Source organism: Serinus canaria, chromosome 6 (assembly GCF_022539315.1).
Source record: "Serinus canaria isolate serCan28SL12 chromosome 6, serCan2020, whole genome shotgun sequence".
NCBI lineage: Eukaryota > Metazoa > Chordata > Aves > Passeriformes > Fringillidae > Serinus > Serinus canaria.
In genome coordinates this window covers 3,910,019-3,930,392 of record NC_066320.1, presented here as the reverse complement: position 1 = coordinate 3,930,392, position 20,374 = coordinate 3,910,019, and the positions used below count along the sequence as shown (strand labels likewise).

General features: G+C 45.1%; 1 protein-coding gene across 2 annotated transcripts in view; it reads right to left on the bottom strand.

Annotated features, from left to right (window-relative positions):
- The window catches only part of PRKG1 (protein kinase cGMP-dependent 1), a 367,092-nt gene that overhangs the window by 196,489 nt on the left and 150,229 nt on the right, over positions 1-20,374 (bottom strand). For both annotated transcript variants that reach the window (XM_050976335.1, XM_050976334.1), the window contains exon 3: positions 2,330-2,443. In XM_050976335.1, coding sequence (XP_050832292.1) covers positions 2,330-2,443 — 114 coding nt within the window. The remainder of the gene's footprint in view (positions 1-2,329; positions 2,444-20,374) is intronic.

The following is a 20,374-nucleotide window of genomic DNA, read 5'->3' as shown; positions in this document are numbered from 1 at the left end:
TAATAGTGCTCCTGGGGCAGGCTTTTCAAAGCCCTGGATTGTCTTATTAAAGAGGTCATTATGAGAGAGGAGTCAGATCAGAATCATTAAATTTTAATGTCTCCTAAATTCTGTGGCAAAGACAAAGCCCTTCCTCCAGTGATTTATAGCTGAAGTTTGCTCCTGCAGAGTGAGCACAAGCTGAAGAGCCCGTGTAGACTAACAGTGAGTAATGACACTAAAAATCTTTATTATTTACAAACCAAAGCCAGGGTACACATAAAACCCAGTTCCAGCTGGAGATGTCAACTCAGCTGACACCTCATTATGGCCCAGCTGTAACACAGAGATCCACACCCCCATAAATCCATCCTTCACTCAGCCTCTGCTGCAACTTCATCCTCAGAAAGCAGCACTTAATGTCCTCATAATGAAGTACAGGCAGGCCCATCAAAACACACTCCTGATGCTCTGGAGATGATGGAAAGCTCTCTCCTGGAAACTGGGAAGCCCTGAAAGTTTCTCCAGATGGGAGCTGGATGGTGCTCCCTGCCACTTCTTCACCACCGGTGCCGAGCGTCCGCTCTCACTAAATCACCAATTTTATTTCTCACAAAATAAACCTTGCCATGATCCGGGGCTTAATGGAGTATTTGCCACCACTCACCTTTCTAGGGATTTAGCACATTCATTGCTCCATTCCCAAAGGAACAAGCAGGTGTTTGAAGCTATGATCATCCCAGAGGGGATGTGAGCACCTCCACACACTCAGCTCAGCGAGGGTGAGCTTCAGCAGCTCCCCCAGCTCATCACAGCCCCAGCTGCACTGACCTGTGCACTAACCAGAGAGAAAACTCCTCCAGGTCCCTTGCTGGCCCTGGGAAAGGGATTAAAACCCAGCAGAACTCTAATTACACAGTGCTGCTGGGAAGGGAACAAGGGACACAGATTGCTTTTCCTCGAGGCAAGGATTCTCTGAGTAGTGCCCTTACTCCTGCCCCCAGTTTAACCAGGACAGAGGGATTTGGGACAACAATGCCACGTGCCAGTCTGGAGGTTTGCTCAGGAGGGGAGCCTGGGGGTGTGGAAAAGGCAGTTAGGGGAAAAAAACCAGGAAAATCTGCAGTGGGAGTGCCTTGCACAAGCAGGGGGGAATGGCCACAGGAACAGAGTGATTCCGTGGGATTCCACTCAGGTGCCCTCCAGCTCTGCATTCCCAAGGGGAACTAGACAGCAGCCATGCTCTCACTGCCTGTTCTAGGCTGTGACCTCTCTCTCTGCTCTTCCCAGCCTTCCCCAGCTGGATTTATCACACAAACCTGCTGCTTCTCTGGACTGTTCAGCCTCACCTGAGGTCCCCTGCACTCGTGAAAAGGCAAGGTTTGCACAGGTGAGAACAGAGAACATCAGTCATGTCCTTGAGCCCTACAGAGAACAGCACATCCTGCAGAAAATAATCCACTTATCTGTTCCTGCTTTCTCAGTCCTGCCCATTTGTTCTTTTCCTCTCTTTTTTTGAAGCACAATTAGATATTTGGAAAAGGTTTTCTTCTGAGCAGGGACTTGCTCAGCTCATTATTCTGGCACAAGAATACCACTGGTTTGTATTATTCAAGTTTGTATTCTTCAAATTTGTACCTCTTGTTTGGATTTTTCTGTACCATCCGTATCCTTTTAACTCCACCCCCACAGCACCTTAAAACCACACAACTATTTATTATCTCTCTCACAACTATTTATTGTTATCTCTCTCTCTGCTTCAGACACCACCACAAACTCTTGTCCTCAAGATCAAGGAGAACTGTGATATCCTATATCTGCATCTGAATTTAAACAAAATCTCATTTAAGTCTTGCATAGCAATGGGATTTATTTCCTCTGCTTAATTGTGCAAGCCAAGCTTTTGCCCACAACATTCGTAAAAGAAAACAGGTAAGAGGAGAAGTGCTGAGGAGTTTAGAGCTGGGGGTCAAGCACATTCCAGATTTTTTTTTCCTGATTTATTTTAGTCCACTTTGTGGGAAAACAGTGACTTATCCTGCACAAAAACTAAGCTTGGCTTACTGAGTTACCCTTGAAGACTTACACAGGTCAGAAAGAGTCTTCTAGGCAATAAGAAAACAATTATCATGAGATCCAGCAGGAATTGTAAGGAAAACAGTGGTGCAAGCTGGGACTAACCTGAGTGACTGAATGATGCCTTTCCTCTGCACCTCCTTCACACAGAGTGCCTGAATTCCATACCAAAATCCATGCCCTAAAGAGCTGAGTTCACTGAGAAAGTGAACCATCTAAAGGAGGCTGCAGCTTCCAAGTGAAGAGATGAACAAACATCAAAAAAAGCTCTTACTTTTGACAGTAGCTGTCCGGGTGCAGTTGTAGAGGATGGCCAACTCCCCAAACACTTTGCCAGGTCCCATGGTGCAGAGCTTCACTCCCTCTTTTGTCACTTCAACCTTCCCATCTGCGAGAAAAAGAAGAGAGAAGACCATTTTGAAAGGGCAGTTAGTTAATTTCAGACACTTTAAAAGGAAAGCTAATTTTTTTTTTAATTTAACTTTTAAAATTTGTTTGATTACAGGCCAGGTTGGATGGGGCTTGGAGCAGCCTGGGACAGTGGAATGTTCCCTGACCATGACAGGGGGTGGAAGTGGATGGAATTTAAGGTCCCTTCCAACCCAAGTCATCCTGGAATTCCATCCTGTGAACAAAAAAACCACCAGAGCCCAACAACATCAAGAAGAACTAAATGTATCACAAAGAAGAACACATATATTCAGAAAAAGGTTAAAACCAACTGTTGCATGCAGCAACTTTTAACACTTAAAGTGCTTTTTAGTGGAGCATTGTCACAGTCAAGATAGCCACCATACATTTTCAGGGAGCTTCACCCCCTACACAACAACACCTTACCAACTCAGAAGGCTTCAGCTGGCAGCCCATACAGAGGAATATCCCATCACTTCAGGAGGCTGCAAGCAACTGCCCTTGCTATTCTTCAGCCCAGCCTTTTATACCCCCATGGTTGATGCACTGCACCTGTGTGCCCTCTGCTCCCTCTGTGATTGGTCAGTGCCCCTGGGCTCATTAACACCTCATTAATTTCAATAGCAGTCACCTGTCCTGCACAGCTCCAGCCAGTTAGAATTCACAGAATCCCAGAATCTCTGGGTTGGAAGAGACCTCCAAGATCACTGAGTCCAACCCAGCCTCGACACCTCAACTAAACCCTGGCACCCAGTGCCACATCCAGTCTGTTTGTAAACACATCCAAGGATCGTGCCTCCACCACCTCCCTGGGCAGACCATTGCAGAACTTCATCACTCTTTCTGTAAAATACTTTTTCCTGACAGCCAACCTGTATTTCCCTTGGTGCAGCTTGAGGCTGTGGGATGAGGTTTGAGACACTGGGGATGAGGCTCCACTCCCAATTACCACAAAATCTGTGCCTACATAGCAGCTGTACAGTCAGGACATGCAGTACACCAAACTCACTTGGAACTTTGGGACACCCCTTAGACTTTCAGGTGAAATTTCTCCCAAATTTTATGTTCAAAAAAGAAAAGATTTAGGTCTTTAAGACCCCACATGAAGACAGGGGTGTAATTTTGGTCATTTTCCCTGAGAACACTCATCCATGAGTAACAGAACTATCACAGAAAAGGAAATTACTCTGACCTGTGGCTATTATTTAAATCCCATCTCTCCACCCCTTGCCTTTCTGAATATCTCGTTTTATGAGGAGAAATCTGCTTAACCAGCTTACCTGCACCATGCTGGGAAGGGATGTGTGAGGAAGGGTTAAAATCAAAATCCCAGGTTGGATGGAAAGAAAGGAGCTCAGGACCAACCTGGGTCACCCATCTTTTAAATAATGGAGGGTTTTAAAAGTAAGATTTGAAAAACAAGAGCCAGGAGAAAAGAAGGAAGAGGGGAGAGACATGAGGGGGTTATTCCCACCAAAAAAAAAAAAAAAACCCAAGAAGTTTCAAATCTTAGCTGCCACAAAAAAAAACTCCCCTGGCACCCCAAGCTGGGATACAGCTTCAGGGATCACAGAACACAAGAGAATACAATCAGAGAACTGAAACACAGACTCATTTAGGTCAGAGAAGATGATTATTTATCAAGCTGAAAGCAGCTGTTTGGTAAATATGATCAGCTAAATGTTACCTGGGCTGTGGGAATGTAAAATGGCAGCAGTCTTTTCTGTGACAGAGAAGCAGAGTTAGGGGGGGACTCTATCTTCATTACAAGTAAATTTTTATGACTCTTTCTATAAATGTTTGATTCATTTCTTCATATTAAGTATCAATCTAAGAAGAACAAAAATAGGTGTATATCTCAAGAATGAGCAATATCAGCCTTTAGTGGAGCCTCCCACACTTCAGAGATTCCTAAATCATTTTGAAGAATGTAATGTTTTGTTTAATAGAACTGAGTTTCAGCAGCTTGTTCTGCAAAAAGCACTGCTGGATAAAGCTTACAACAAAAACCTGCAAAGGAATTTACTTTACCTGACCTTTGGCCCATGGGCTCCAAAAGAAGATGGGCAATTCTGAGCAGTAATGCACAGATGGGATCACATTGTTCCCAAGTGTTGGGCAGCACAAGAAACACATTGCTGATGAAATTAAAATACTTGTTTTAAAAGCAAAGAGAAGATTTCCCCAGCATGATATTGCAGGTATTGGCAAGATTAGATAAAACAGTGCTCTGTGGTTTGGTAATTAACCTGCTCTTTAATTACAATTTATTATCCTGGAGAAAACCTCCCATTCCCCTGCTGTGTAACTAAGCAATCTGGAACATTAAACACCTCGCCATAAGATACCCAGACCATGAGCAAAATTCACCTCTTATGGAATTAAAAGGTGAATTTTTGAAAGACTGCTGTAGGATTTTTCCCATTTTCTTTTCCTACCAGGCAGCTTATTCAGTGCACATTTCAAATTGTTCTGCTGTATCAAGCAGATAAAGGAACCAAATGGAATACAACACAATATTGATCAATTAATGGAGATACATCTGCAGCTTGCCTTGGCATCTCCATCAGACAAACACTAAATAATGCAAGAGATGCTTCTCTCCAGGCAGGAGAACCAGAAAATGCTGCATTCCAGTCCAAATATTGAGCATTATTGAATCCAACATTATATTTAATTTACAGCTTGAGCTGATTTTGGGGCATACAAACAGTGCACTTTTCTGTCAGCTGCAAGAAGCTATTCCAGAACAATGAGCAATGTGTATGATTTTTCAAACAGAGCATAAAATAAAAATCTCAGTGCCTTCAGCTCCCCAGTTCCAAGGGCTCCAGCCATTCCCTTTCCAGGATGAACATGAGAAGGTGACCAGAGATAAGGGTCAATAAAAGAGATCAATGCCTCCACAAGCCACCAGCCTCCTCCCAACAGAAATAGCTCCAAAAATCCCTTTAATCACGCAGAACTCAAAATATTTTGGGTTCTGCAGACCCCCAAGTCTCAGTTCTTTGGTTCTTTATCCTTGGACACTTCCTGGGATGGGGCAGCCACAGCTGCTCTGGGTAACCTCTGCCAGACCCTGTTGCTTTGCAAGATTTCTGGGAGGTTCACTAAAACTTCATGAAATTAAGCTTTACTAATGAAAAGCCGGTCCCAGGAGTTGGAGTTGAACGATGCTTGAGGATATTCCATGAAATCCAAGAGGGAACAGCTTCCCTTGCTACCCTGATCCCCAGCACACTTCCCTGAACCTCGAGCCTCTCAGCCAGAGCCTGGCTTTCCCAAATTAAACCCGGCGTGCTAATTACACTGTAGTTGCCAATTTAATTGTGGAGCAATTAAAGTTTTAAGTGCCTGACTTCAGAGCCGGTCCGATGAAGATGTGCTAAGGCTGGTGCTTGTTTGGGAACACAAACCCATAATAGTCCGCATCATTCATGAATTATTCATGCATTATCCATGGGGTTGTGCCCCGGGCACTGGGAATCCTCCCCTCGGTGCCTGTGGAGTGTTCACTTCACCACGAGGAATATTCCCAATATTAAAACGAAGGCAGGATTTAGGGGATTTTTTTTTTTTTTGTCACAGCCCTTCTCTTAAAATAGTGGAAGGTGTCCCTGGTCATGGCAGGGGGTGGAACAGGATGAGCTTTAAGGTCCCTTCCAACCCAGGTCATCCTGGGATTCCAGACTGTGAACAAAAAGCAGGCTGACACTGAATAAAATAGGCTTAAAATAGGCTGGCACTGAATTACTCCCAGTGCATCTCTGTCCCAGTTTCAGGAGTCATGGAAATATCCTGGGAAATCATGGAATGGTTTGGAAGGGGCCTTTAAATTCAGCCAGTGCCACCCCTGCCATGGACAGGGACACCTTCCACCATGCCAGGGCTAGCCTGGGACACTTCCAGGGATGGGCAACCTGTGCTCTGGAAAATTCCTGAATAACCTCCCAGGATGCCAAGTTAAACACGGATCATTTGAACCACAGAAGAGGAAAAATACAAATGAAGCACATAAGAACAAAGCAGGATCAGTTTTGTCCCCTACAACACCACCAGCAAAGCACAGAGGTTTTGTTTGGATGGGGTTTTGTCACTCTGAGTCCAACCAATTAAACTTGAAATAACTGGCTTGAAATTAAACCTGAAATCTCTGGCTGAACTGCATCCATGTCCCTCAAATGAATGGAAGGATAAAGTAAATTGCACTCATGTGACTCTCTCAATCAGGAAGATCATTCCCCCCCCCCCCCCAATAATTAAATGGTCGTTTTCTCTTTCCAGGCACAGAAGAAAACAGATTAAGTTGACCTGAGGAACTTGTCAGCCTCTGTGTAATTTCTATAATAGACTAAATTTTTGCAATGCATTATCAGCTCTTCCTTTTTCTTCCCAGCACAGGGGAAAGGGCACTTGCTGCTTTAAGCCAAAACCTTCCATGACTCCCAAATCCAAATAAACCTGAATTTTAAAGATACAAGAATATCCAAGAGTGTATCTGAGAATCCCAGGTGGATTTTTGTGTACAAAAAAATGTTTCTTCTGTTGTCCAGTAAAGGCTTTAACAGCAGGAATGAGCCAGGGACTTTCCCACCTTGTATTTCTCCACAGCCAGCAGACACCTGCAAGGTCTAATTCCTCATTTTCAGTTGTCTGTCCCAGCAGTGCCTTTGGAACGTGGATAAGAGCAATGGGTTTTAGTATTATCCACATTCCTGGACCCTTAGAGAGAGAAAAAAAGGCTGGTTCTCCCATAAAGGCACTAATTATTCATCACAATCCCATGCCAGGTTGAAAATTACAAACACTGCTAGTGAAAAATGAGGAATGCAAAAAAGCAGGGTTCAGCATGAGCTCATGTATTCCTAAGATATAAATTTCATCCCACAACTCCAAAAATGCCAGGAGGGGTGGGAGGAGGATTCCCTCAATTCAGTGCAGCATTCATGAATGACTATTCAATATTTGATTTCATCTGTGCCTGTTTCACACTTGGACTGCAGCTTGGCTTGTTGGATGCTATTCAAGCTCTGCTCTGAAAACTGAGGAATGATTGTTTGCAGAAAGTTTTCTTTAGGAAATATCACTCTGGATCTGCAGATTTTCCTGAGCAAGGCTGAATATATTTCAAAAATGGCACTTGAGACAAAGCACAAGTTGCCCTTACAGTGACAAGCCCCTGTGTGTGTGGGAAATACAAGCCCTGACAAGTTTCTCCCTCACCAAAATTCAGGAAAGTTCTGACAGAATAACTACAATATCAGTGAGGAAAAAAAAATAAATAAAGCATATTTTGCCAAATTTCAAGTTGTTTTCCCTCTGCAAATTGTTGAGAGAGTGCTTTGAATATGGAGAAAATAGCATTTTTCCTCAGATGTCCCCCTGGGAAAAACCAAATAAATTCTGATAGCATTTCCCAGGCTTATTTGGTTTTAAGCTCCTGCAGCAGCAGTTTAAAGCTCAATCTTTTAGAGCTGTGCAGATGAAGAGGAACTGAACTGGGGCAGCTGGGCAGCCTGGACACTGATGACCCTGCAGAGCCTCATCCATATCCCATTCCCAAAAACCCTCCAGGGAGCTTTACCCTTGTTGGATAAAACCCAAGAGGAAGAGAAATGGAGCCAGACCTGAATTCTGGCTCTCAGACCTCCAGCTGTCACTGGTGACAAGCTCCAAGTCCCTTCAGCAAATGCATTTGGGGTTGAACAAACTGATTTTAGCTCCTCTCAAACCCTCTGGGGAAGGCAGTCCCAGTGTGAGGGAACTGGGGCACCCTCCCCAAAACCAGACCCTGGAAATCCTCTTTTTTTTTTTTTTTTTTTTTTTTGGGAGGGATTTCCAGTGCCAAAGTTTATTTAGGAGAACCTTACACCGGCACAAACCCAAAACCAGAAAAGTATTTACCAAGCTGGCCCCACCTCCCTGGCAGGGACCTGCCAGCAAAAAATGACATCCTAAAAGTGCTTTTTAACACTGGCTTTTAGGAGATCGTTTAGAAACTGAGCTTGGAGCCATGAATCCACGTGTACCAGGTCTGCAGCCTGGAGCTGTGACTTCAGTAACACCTCTTGGATTTAAATCAAGGCACACTCCGGAGGAAGGATTACTGGAGATAAGAGCACAGCTCCATCCCAGGTTCCAGCCCGGCTGCAGGAGCGCTTTGAAAAGCAGGGAGTGCAAAGAAAGGAGGTGATGGCCGCAATCTGTAACAGCAGCCTGGGGGCAGAGAGGGGCTGGGAGAACTGAGAGCAGCTAAAAAAAGGATAAAGGACTTTAAAGATAGGGACTAAAACCCAATGAGAGGAAGGCACAGAGCGCTGAGAGCCAGAGTGTGGCAGCCTGTGGAGATCCCAGAGTCACTGGGGTTGGAAAAAACCCTCCAGGATCTTCCAATCCAAGCTGTGCCTGATGCCCACCCCACCAAACTGCCGACATTCCCCTTGAAAGGAGAAGTAGAGAGACCCTAATGAATTATCCCAAAAAAACCCCACTCTGCCTGCACAGGAGTGGGCACTCCCAACTACCTCCTCCTGTGACCCACACAACAAAACTCTGCAGCCAAAGCAAAATAAATGACTTTTTTTCCCCTCTCTGTGAGAACAGAAAACTAGTTTGGGATCTTTTTTCTATTAAGATAATGATGATGATGATGATGATGATGATGATGACTATTTTCTGTTGCAGGTGTGTTGTAGTTGAGATGGAGACAAGACAAAGCAACACACTCCGTTTTCAGAAGGCTTCAAACTGGTTTTATTCTTGCATGCAAGCTTTTTATACATTCTTACAAAGCTCATAAGTTTACACTCTACTCATTGGTCACACAGTGCTCACTGGGATTGGAAATTGCAGGTTTCTTTTATTTATCCTTCTTTCTTTCTTGGTTTCTATGTCAATGACCTTGGTAGGAAACTCTTTCAGGGGTAAACATGGATCCTCTTATCAAACTTCTCTCTGGCTCACAGAAATTGCTCTAAAACCTCTTCCACACAGGTGGGCTGGACCCACTCCCAAGGGGAGATACACATCCTCAAAAACCATAGAAAACCTCAAAAACTATACACACAGACTTATATTTAACCTGGTTTTCCAAGGTCTTTCCAACTGTACTACAGATCCCTGCTCAGGGTTGTGGAGAGGTGACCTCCAGAGCTCCAGCACAACCTTGGTTCTTGTGGGACTCACAGATATTTTGTCTGATTTAAGATCTCCCTCAGCACCAAGGCACAAAGAAAACAGCCTTAAGCTGCCCCAAGGAAGGTTCAAATTGGATTTTGGGGAGTGTTTCTTCACAGGAAGGGGCTGCTGGAAGAGGTAGAATCAGCATCCCTGGAACTGGGATGTGTCACCCCAGAAGGAGCACTGATCCCACACTCTGCCCCTCAGCTGGATAGCTCCCAGAAAATGAAGAGCTCTGCCTGATTCATCCATCAGGAGGATGAAAAAAAGGAGGGAAAGAAAAGTCTTGAATCCCTGGGGAAAGCAACAGAAGGTGTGGTTTGCTCATAGGGATTTTTTAGGAACTCAAGGAGTTAAGCTGAAATTCAAGAAGACCTGCAGAGAGTGGGAGATGCTGGCAGTTTATCCTCACACACACTCCCTTATCCCAGTCCTTCTGAAGCCCAGATGTGAGCAAAAAGTGACCAGAGAGAAGGGATAGGTTTCCTATTTTTCCTGGATAAAATATTGAAAAGCTCAAATACCCTTCAGGGCACACCTGTCTAATTTGCCTCACTCTTACCTGGATAAATAACGAGTTTCAATCCCAAAAGCAAACAAACCCAAATGCAAACTGCTTTTCCCCCAAGCATTCTGTGGAAGGACACAGCCTGCCCTGCTGAGCTGCAGTGTTTGTCTCAAATTTTGGTTCAGCACCTCTTAACCTGGAATTACAGCTTCAATTCCAGGAGTGCAAACTGACCCTTTTTTGGTACTCAAAGCCTTTTGTGTGCAAAACTCTGATTTGTTTCATTTTCACAGCCCTTGGTTAAAACAATCCCCCTTTAAATACTGAGGTGTTCCCTGTGGAATACTCTGAGAAAAGACCTTCTGCTCACCTGCCCCCCTGCTCACCAGCTAGATCCTGCCATCCAAATGTATTTCCTAGTTGCAAACCTCCTCCCTTGCTTTTCAGAGCTCTCATTTTCATTTCTTGGCATTTCAAAATAGTTTGGAAGCATTTCAGCATGAGAGAAAACCGCCTTCAGCTGCCCCAAGGAAGGTTTAAATTGGATTTTGGGAAGTATTTCTTCACAGGAAGGGTGGTCAGGCATTGGAAGGGGCTGCTGGAAGAAGTGGAATCAGCATCCCTGGAAGTGTTGGAAAGCCACTTTGATGTGGCATTTGGGGACATGGATTAGAGGTGCCTTGGCAGTGCTGGGTTAATTGACTCAATCTTGGAGGGCTTTTCCAGCCTTAGTGATTTTATGTCAAAATTTTAACTAAAAAAACCCCAACCAAAAGCAAAAGTTGAAGCTATAAAGAAATAAAACAGAGGAACTGAGGAGTCTGTTTAAATTTATCCTTCAATCAAACTGGAGATCACTTTTGATATGTGATTGATAAGTGATACTGGGACATGCAGTCACTGCAGTCTCATATCAAAGATAACAGACCAAACCCAGAGGCTGAGATCCCTAAAACCAGCACAAATTCATTCCCTTCTTTCCCTTTTTACTCAGGAGAATCTTGCACTTGAAAGGCAGCAATAAAAGAACAAATACTTTTAAAAACCCTGAGACAGCCACTTCCTGGAGAAGCTGTAACTCACAGAAATAAAAAATTATTATTGATAAGAATTTACACACCCATAATATTTGACACTGTTCTGCAGGTGCACAATCCACACATCAATCTGCCTGGAACAAATCCCGGTGCCAAACACTGACAGCTCTGCAAGGAAATCCCACAAAACTCCCTTCCCCAGAGGGTTTGAGAGGAGCTAAAATCAGTTTGTTCAACCCCAAATGCATTTGCTGAAGGGACTTGGAGCTTGTCACCAGTTACAGCTGGAAGTCTGAGAGCCAGAATTCAGGTCTGGCTCCATTTCTCTTCCTCTTGGGTTTTATCCAACAAGGGTAAAGCTCCCTGGAGGGTTTTTGGGAGTGGGATATGGATGAGGCTCTGCAGGGTCATCAGTGTCCAGGCTGCCCAGCTGCCCCAGTTCAGTTCCTCTTCATCTGCACAGCTCTAAAAGATTGAGCTTTAAACTGCTGCTGCAGGAGCTTAAAACCAAATAAGCCTGGGAAATGCTATCAGAATTTATTTGGCTTTTCCCAGGGGAACATCTGAGGAAAAAATGCTATTTTCTCCACACTTCAGTAATTTTGTGGGGTGTGGGGGGTTTATTTAGCCCTGTTTTAGCCAAATGCTCTGATGCCATAATACTGTTTAAGGCCACTGCAGCCTTAGTGATGTTGCACGTGCTCACAACTCCTTCCTGTGGTAAATAATGTGAGGAGATGGATAAATCCACCTGAGGGACACCTGGGATTAGGATTGATTTGGTCCTTCCAGCCCACAGGGTTTGACCAAAGAGCCAAACAGTTCTGAGTGACTGCAAGTCCACCTTTCCCACTCCAGGTCTCATGTTCTCACAGCACAGCTCCTCTCTGCCCTGTTTTCCACATTTTCCTGGTAAATAAACCTGGGATGAGGCTGAAGGGGCTGGGCAGGCAGAGCACTCACTGGAGAGACTCGGATGCAGCAGGAGAAGATCTCCACTAAATCAATATTTTCACCTGACACCTGCAATGAGCTCAGCTCTGAGTTACAGAAGCAGCAGCACTTTGGTGCTTTCATTCCTCGTCCAGGCACGAGGGGTTTGGAATTGCTGGTCAATAAAACTTGGCAGGTTTCTGACAGCAAAGTATTCCTGACAGAACAGGAGCTGCAGAATTTCCCTCTGCTTTTCTCCCCTGAAGGCAGGAAGGGAAGGATTTCTTCAGAAAACAAATCCTTCCCCATTTAACAGAAATAATCCAGCTCTGCTCAAATTCCCAACCACCTTCACAGCACAGTGAAAAACTCCATTTAAGTTTCTCCACTGGGAAAGAAAGGTGCAGGCAGGGCCCTCAGGAGCTGCTTCCCTTCCCATGTTATCCCGCAGCCTCCCAGGGAGATGGCTGCTGTGATTTCCTTATTTCTCTCCAACATTTAGTTCACTTTGCACCTAACTCTGATTTAGGACCTTCAAAGTATCCTGTGGGAAAAGGAAGGACAGTTCAGAGCTGTTTTCTTCTAGGAAGAGAGGGGAAAATAACATCAGTGGCTCAACCTGAATTTTATTAAAAAATGCCAAGTGGATCATAAAGCATCCAGAACAACCAAGTTGAGAAGCAGGAATATGAGAAAAGTGTGAGCAGCAAACAGAGAGGGGATTCCCTGGAGACCCTCACATGCCTGGAGGGTTCAGGCTCCACCACAACATGGAAACAACGACACCTATGAAATAATGATTTCACTGCTCTAAAAGATTCTGCTCCTTTATTGCCCCAATTCCCTCCCTGTTGGTCTCACAAATGGCTCTTTGTGGTTTCTCCCAGAGCTTTTTGAGGGCTGCTTCCTTCCACAGGACTCCAAAAGTCCACAGTTCACTGGGAAACAGGGAAAGGATGGGAGACAGGTTGGATTAAACAGAATTGCCTCTGCTAAAATATGGAGCTGAGTTTCCCTGGAGGCCACGCAGTGAGAACCTCACTGCAGACAGCAGAGAAAGGGAATGGTGGAAGTGGTCAGGAAAACATTGGGAATCAGTAATTTGGGAAAAAATACTCGTGCCATGAACTGTAGGAGGCTATTTGATTCAAACAATAAAAAACAGGAAGAAAGGGAGAGAAACCAAATGTGTCAAATCAAGTCTTGGTTCTGAGAGAGAGAGAAAAGGAGAATTGATCACCCAAGGGCTGTTTGTTCTGATAGCCCAGTGCCCTCAGCTGAGAATCAGGGTGGCAGCTCTGAGGCAAGAAACCAGGGCTTAAATCACACTAAACCAGAGAATCCCAGGCTGGTTTGGGTGGAAGAGCCCTTAAGGACCATCTCATTCTTCCCTCAGGCAGGGCAGGAGCAGGCCAGCTGTGAGCACACAAAAATCCTCCTTCAAATCTTGATTTCACCAGAGCTGCTTTTCACATCTGCTCTTCTCTAGATAACCCAGCACTGCTGACCCCACTGCAATGAGTAAAACAAGCTCCAGCAAAGCCTGCCCTGTGCTGGCAGGGATGGAACAGCCCAGGATGCAGCCTAGGACTTCTGAATTCTGCAATGTCTTTGATTCTCAAAGACAGTTCAAAAAAGAAACCCTGGTGCAGGGGGAAGTGGCATTTTTGGGAATAGATATCCCCAGGGATGGAAATCAGCATAGCAGGAGCTCTTTGGTTTGTTACACAAAGGGCTGTGAGGAAGATTGGACCCATTTTATACAATCTTGGAAAATGCAGGTAGGAACCTTCATTTAAATAAATAAATTTAATAAATATATATAATATATAATATTATTTATAATTTAAAATAAATAAATATTATATACAAATTAAGAAATAATTTAGTAAATTATTTTAATAAATAAAATTTAAATTATTTTAATAAATAAAATTATTTATTTTTATAAAGTTTGCTGGGTGATCACTGCCTGAGCAAGAAACTCTTTGGAAGTACGAGCTCTCGTTCCAAATCCAAGGTGACAAATGGGCAAATGACAAGATTGGAAACACCTTGTGATATAAAGGAACGTGATTTCTCTGTCAAATGTGTTTGAAGTCTCCTCTGAAAACACAACAAATTGAGTTTTAATTACTTTTGCATACATCAAGTCTGCACTGAACTTTGAAGTAGCAAAGCTTCGCTTCACTCTCTGCTGCTGCAATTTGCAGCACTCCAGGTTAATGCAATCTCTGCTCCCTACAAATGTGAAATGCATTCTCTTATGAGCTGCTACTTCATGTTTGCAAATCAGCACGTTGGCTGGGCTCAGAAAATGTGATTTATTACTGTCTGGGACATGAGAGAGCAGCAGGAAGCAGCTTTTGATGATGGAGGGAATGCAGAGTGACAAGTCCCATTTGCTTCTGAGCTCTGTCACCACTCTTGACTGTGGAAAAGAGGGGAAAATCTGATATTGCTCTCTCTGGGAGTGCAGAAAGCAAAGCACTCAGATCTGAGCATCTGCCTGCAAACAATTTCTCAGCTCACACACAGTGGCTTCGTGTGACAAGGTGCCCTGAAGAGACTTTTCCTCAGCAGGCCAGGAAGTTCTGGTAATCCTGAGACAGCAAAAGTGCAAGGGCCAAAGATTAAAGCCAAACTTATCAAGTACCAGTGCCCTGGCCAACAAAATCAGGGTGGGAGTTTGGAGTTTGGATGGCCAGCAGGTCTGGCCTGTTTGGAATTATTTTCCCATGGCAAACACCTGTTTTCATGGCCACAGCCCAGGGCTGGAACACTCCCACCTCCTCCGTTCCCACACTGGCTGCTTCCTCACCCCACCTGAGAAGCTGAATCCCAAAAATCACACAATCCAACACAGTCCTGGGTTGGAAGGGACCTCAAAGCTCATCCAGTGCCACCCCTGCCATGGGCAGGGACACCTCCCAGTGTCCCAGGCTGCTCCAAGCCCTGTCCAGCCTGGCCTTGGGCACTGCCAGGGATCCAGGGGCAGCCCCAGCTGCTCTGGGCACCCTGTGCCAGGGCCTGCCCACCCTGCCAGGGAACAATTCCTAATTCCCAAAATCCCATCTAAATTTCCCCTCTGTCATTTTGAAGCCATTCCCTGTGTCCTGTCCCTCCATCCCTTGTCCCCAGTCCCTCTCCAGCTCTCCTGGAGCCCCTTTAGACCCTGCAAGGGGCTCTGAACTCTCCCTGGAGCCTTTTCCTCTCCAGGTGAGCACCCCCAGCCTTTCCCCATAGGAGAGCTGCTCCTCATTCCTGTCCCATTCCTGCCCAGCAGGAATTTGTCCTCAGCATGGATTCAAACACTCACACACAAATCTTTTTTGATTCCTTTCCTTGTTAAACTTTTCACAATCTCCATCACCTGTTCCTTAGAAGGCTTGAGAAGAGGAAGGAGAGGATGAGCAGGGCTCAGAGGGTGCTTTGGGTGTGAAAATCAGGAGAGCTGCATGAACTGATCCCTAATTAATCTCTACCAAACCCATCAGGGCCGCAGGGCCTGGGTGAATGCACACAACTCTACAATTCAAAGTTCACAGGAGGCTGAAGGCTGGAATTGCAGAAGGGAACATCACTTAAGAACAAACATCCACAAAAGAGCTGGAAAGGTTACAGATGAGAGCTTCTGAAAAGAAACACAGAACCACCCACAAAGCTCATCTGCTTTGTTTTCTTTTCTTTGTGAGCGCAGAGAGAGAATAGAGGAGGAGGACACAAAGCCAAAGAGGGTCCCAAGACTGAACTTTCACATGGATTTCTCCTCTGACGGAGGTGATTTACTCCTTTTCATTGTATTTTTAAGAACCAGCTCCCAGCTCTTTCCCAAGAGGACATTTAACTTCTCTTCCATTGTGCAGTTTACATAAAGCTTTTTTTGTTCCTACTCCTCCAAGTGACTGCCTTTCTTCTACAACCTGGAATCGCCCTGACATTTCTGCAGGTTTTTAATATCAAGCACATAATATTCTATTGAACCCTAAAGGACAGTGAAACTGCCTTGCACAACACTGCAGAGCCATAAATCCAGGTGATGAGCACAGGTGCTTTGTATTTGTCATCACAGAGGTGCAAATTCTGTCAAAGAGAAACCCTGTGAGGATACTCCAACCTCAGCCATGGGAGAAAGCTGTCCTCCCCAAAAATCAATTCATCATGCTCTGGATGAGCAAGCCCCTTTCCAAGTGATGGTCTCATGATTGAATATCATCACCTTCCCAGAATGATTTACCCCTGGAGATGGAAAATGAAAAACAGCACTATTGTAGTTGATGAGTTGTTGATCCGTCCTTAAGCTTCAGCCTTGGCAAATTTGACTGTAAATGTGAGGAATTTTGAAAGAATTCGAGACAGGACTTCTGAGGTGGTTTAGATGATGGGATTTTATTTACTTATCTTCTACATAGGCAGGCAGAGTGAGTTCAGCTCACATCTTCACCACATAGTTGAGAAGGTCACAGGACTCCTAGTTACAAGACCTTTTAAGGATTTATTGACTAATAAAAACACTGCCAACAAGGATATTTATGCTTTTGACCCAATCCTTAAATATTCTGTCTTATGGACTAATGCTACAGTGTAAGCTTTCTTAGCCAATCATGGTATGACACACAGACCTGCAGTACTGCATTCTAAACTTCTTGTCTACCCTTGTAACTATTTTTATTTTTTCTATATCTTAAACCCTAAAACTCTAAACTTTCCTTTTCTTAGCTTAACATATCTCTGCTTTAAACTATAAATCCATGTTCTCAGTTGTAGCACCTAAGTTTGGGAGCCTTTTCCATGGTCTCAGATCAAATCCTGGGTTTAATTCTGAGCTTTGGCTTCCCAGCCCCAGAGCTGGACACAGCACTCCAGAGGTGCCTCCAGGGCCAGGATCCCTCCCTGCCCTGCTGCCCCCACAGCACCACAGAGATGGAGCCTGAACGGGCAGAGGTGCATCACCCATTTCCCAATTCCCAGAAGGAAAGCAGGGCAGTGACCCTGTGCCTGGAGCAGGATAAGGGTCTGGATGGCTCCTGCTGCCAGGTTCTGGCTGTCACTAAGGACAGGCTCGGTGCCAGAGGAGCTGCAGGGAGGGAGCTCCTTGTGCTGCCAGCTGAAAAGGCCAGGTCTGAGCCGAGCCAGCCACGTCCTGCTGAGCCATTAACGGGGAGACAGAGCTGGCTGACAGCACAAACCTGCTCTCAGCTGCTCCTGCAGCCTCCCTCAGTCCCCTCTGACCTTCCCCAGTGACAAGAGCAGCACAGCCACCGCAGGGAAACGTGTGGCACCAGCACCTCAGGAATTGAGGGATTTGTAGCTGCCAAATAAGGCTTTTCATCCACCTGCCTGACTGCCACTTGTCAGAGGACCTGACTGTGCCAGGAGCTACCTGGGGGCCCACCTGAGCCTGGAGCAGCTCTCCCAAGGATGCTGGCTGCCCACCTGCTGCTGAGGAAGGGAGACATCACCAAGGCTGAAGGCTGGTTCATTGATTATTCCTCAGCAGATAATCCATCCCAGGGATCAGGATTAAGGAAAGGATCACCTGGAGAATGCTCTATCAGGGCACAGATCCCATAAACCTCTGGCGTCCCACAGGGAGGACGTGTTCATTGTGTTGCCCAGCAGGCACTTTGCCAACAGCAGAAAGCACCAGGATTCTTCTCTCTCATCCCTCATGGAAAGGCTGGGAAAAGCAAAAGACAGCTGTGACAACAGATATAAAATGTACCCAAGGCCTGAGATTAAGCACCAAAGATTTAGGCCCAGCCTATCCAGAAGACAAGCTGCTTTCTTGTATTAACTTTCACTGGGAGGAGAGAAAAAATCCCATCCAAGAGGCACTTAAGGAACTCAAAACCACAGCCCCAAATATTTGAGGGCTTCACAATTACAGAAATGGAAGATAGTCCTCCTTCCTGTCAGCAGTTTGCCAGCCTGCCTGCTGAATTTAGATTTCTATTTGGAGAGGAAACATTAATTTGGATACCTTGAGATGGCAAGATTCAAATAGGAAATAAAAACAGCAGGAGAAAAGTAAAGTATAGACACCTGTATGGATGGTCCAGCTGAACCATGCCCCAGGAGGAGGAGGTCGTGCAAACCACAAAGACACCCAGAAATACCAGTCTGAGCAGGCTGGTGTGTAAAATACCACTGAATGCAAGATGGGAGAAAGGGATCCATCAAATCCCAAGGGCTCCAGAAGGCAGAGATGAGTGACTGACAGAGCTGCTGTATCCAGGGAACCCAGCGATTTATTCCTGCTGGGGAATGTCACAAAGCAGGATCCGCAGGGTTTCTAGCCCATGGAACCCTCAGCTGCCCCAGAAACCCTGGAGCTCAGCCAGCAGGGAGCCAGCACTGCCAGCAATCCATCCATCCATCCATCCATCCATCCATCCATCCATCCATCCATCCATCCATCCATCCATCCATCCATCCCTCATCCATTCATCATCTCTCCATCCATCCATCCATCCATCCATCCATCCATCCATCCATCCATCCCGCCATCATCCATCCATCCATCCCTCCATCCATCCATCCATCATCCATCCATCCATCCATCCATCCATCCATCCATCCATCATCCATCCATCCATCCATCCATCCATCCATCCATCCATCCATCCATCCATCCATCCATCCATCCATCCATCCATCCATCCATCCATCCATCCATCCATCCATCCATCATCCATCCATCCATCCATCATCCATCCATCCATCCATCCCACTGGCCCCCCCAAACGGTGCTGGAAAGGTTGATTATCCCAAAGGAGGAGGCAAACACCTGCAGCAACTTCCCCATAATTCCCATCTTTACCTGAAAATCCTTTCCCTATTCCACATCCCCAGTTCCAGGTTCTTCTTTCAAGGCTTAAAAAGCACGAGAGGCAAAAATCTGAAGTGTTCACTATAGGCTTACCCAAATTAAATGTCATTGTTTACATTTCCCTTATTTCCCTTAGTTGGATAATTGTGTTCTGGGCAATTTGGGAAACAGGAATGTTGTGAAATAAAGACATCATGTGCTTAATTTGATGTGCCTGTTCCATCCCTATTTCCCAGCAGGGAGGAAAGGCCTCTCCTTGGATTCCAGTGGCTCCGTTGTTCCCACAACTGCAATTCCCTTTGTGCAATTCAATCCATTAAAAGCCACACATGGATATATCCAATTCCCTTAAATTCCACTTCAGAGAAGAACAGGCAAGAGCTGGGGGAGCAAAAGGCCAAGCAAGGAGTTGTCTGGAAGGGTTTATCACAAAAGTAAATTTGCATTAAAATTTGAAACCTGGAAGATTTTGGTACAAGTGGCCATATTTGCTCTTTTCCAGAAAGAAGTCATGGAAGATTTACTGCTCCAACTCCATGGACTCTTATCTCCCCCACACACACTGACAGGAACAGAATTAGGGAATAATTGAAACTCCATTGCAGAACAAGAGCTACAAACTCCTGATCAGCATCAGGAACATCAACCCCATTGAGGGGGAAAATAACAAATATTTCCACAGCAGCAGGCACAGATTGTTTTACCTCTCTTGATCGTGGAGCTGCTCAGCCAAGATCTGTAAACATCAGTGCATTCCAAGGAGCCCAGTTTCATCCCAGGCCACCCTGACTTTTCTATCTTTTATTTGTTTTGAGCACAAACCTCCAAGGGCACAGGTGGGTTATGGAATCAATCACTGTTACACTTCCAATTTATGACTTAAAAGGGCAAAGGAGGGCTGACAATTTCCTTACATTTAGGAACCAATTAGGAGCAATTTATTACAGATCATTTCTGAGGATTGCCACGAAGCTGCTGGCAGGGGGAGAGCACATAACTCACTATTTACACACTGTTTACTCACAGTTTGTCCTTGCTTTTCCTCTCTACAAGCAGCTCTTCAGAGCACCTGAATTTGTTGGAACAACACTGCAGAGTTGTAACCTACTATTGATTTTTACTTAACCCATTTCCTACTGGAATTGTTGCATTGGAAAACAAACCTGCATTTTCTCACAAGGTTTTGGGTTTATTTATCAACCTGGTTCATCCCAGAGATTTAATCCATGGATTAGACATATAACCCCTAAATCTGTCCATAATTTCGAGGGGTTTGGGTCATTTCTGCTCTGGTTCATCCCAGAGATTTAATCCATGGATTGGACATGCAACCCCTAAATCTGTCCATAATTTTGGAGACATCACAGCTTTTGGGCACCAGAAATTCCAAAAGGACCAATTTGATTCAGTTCATGGAAG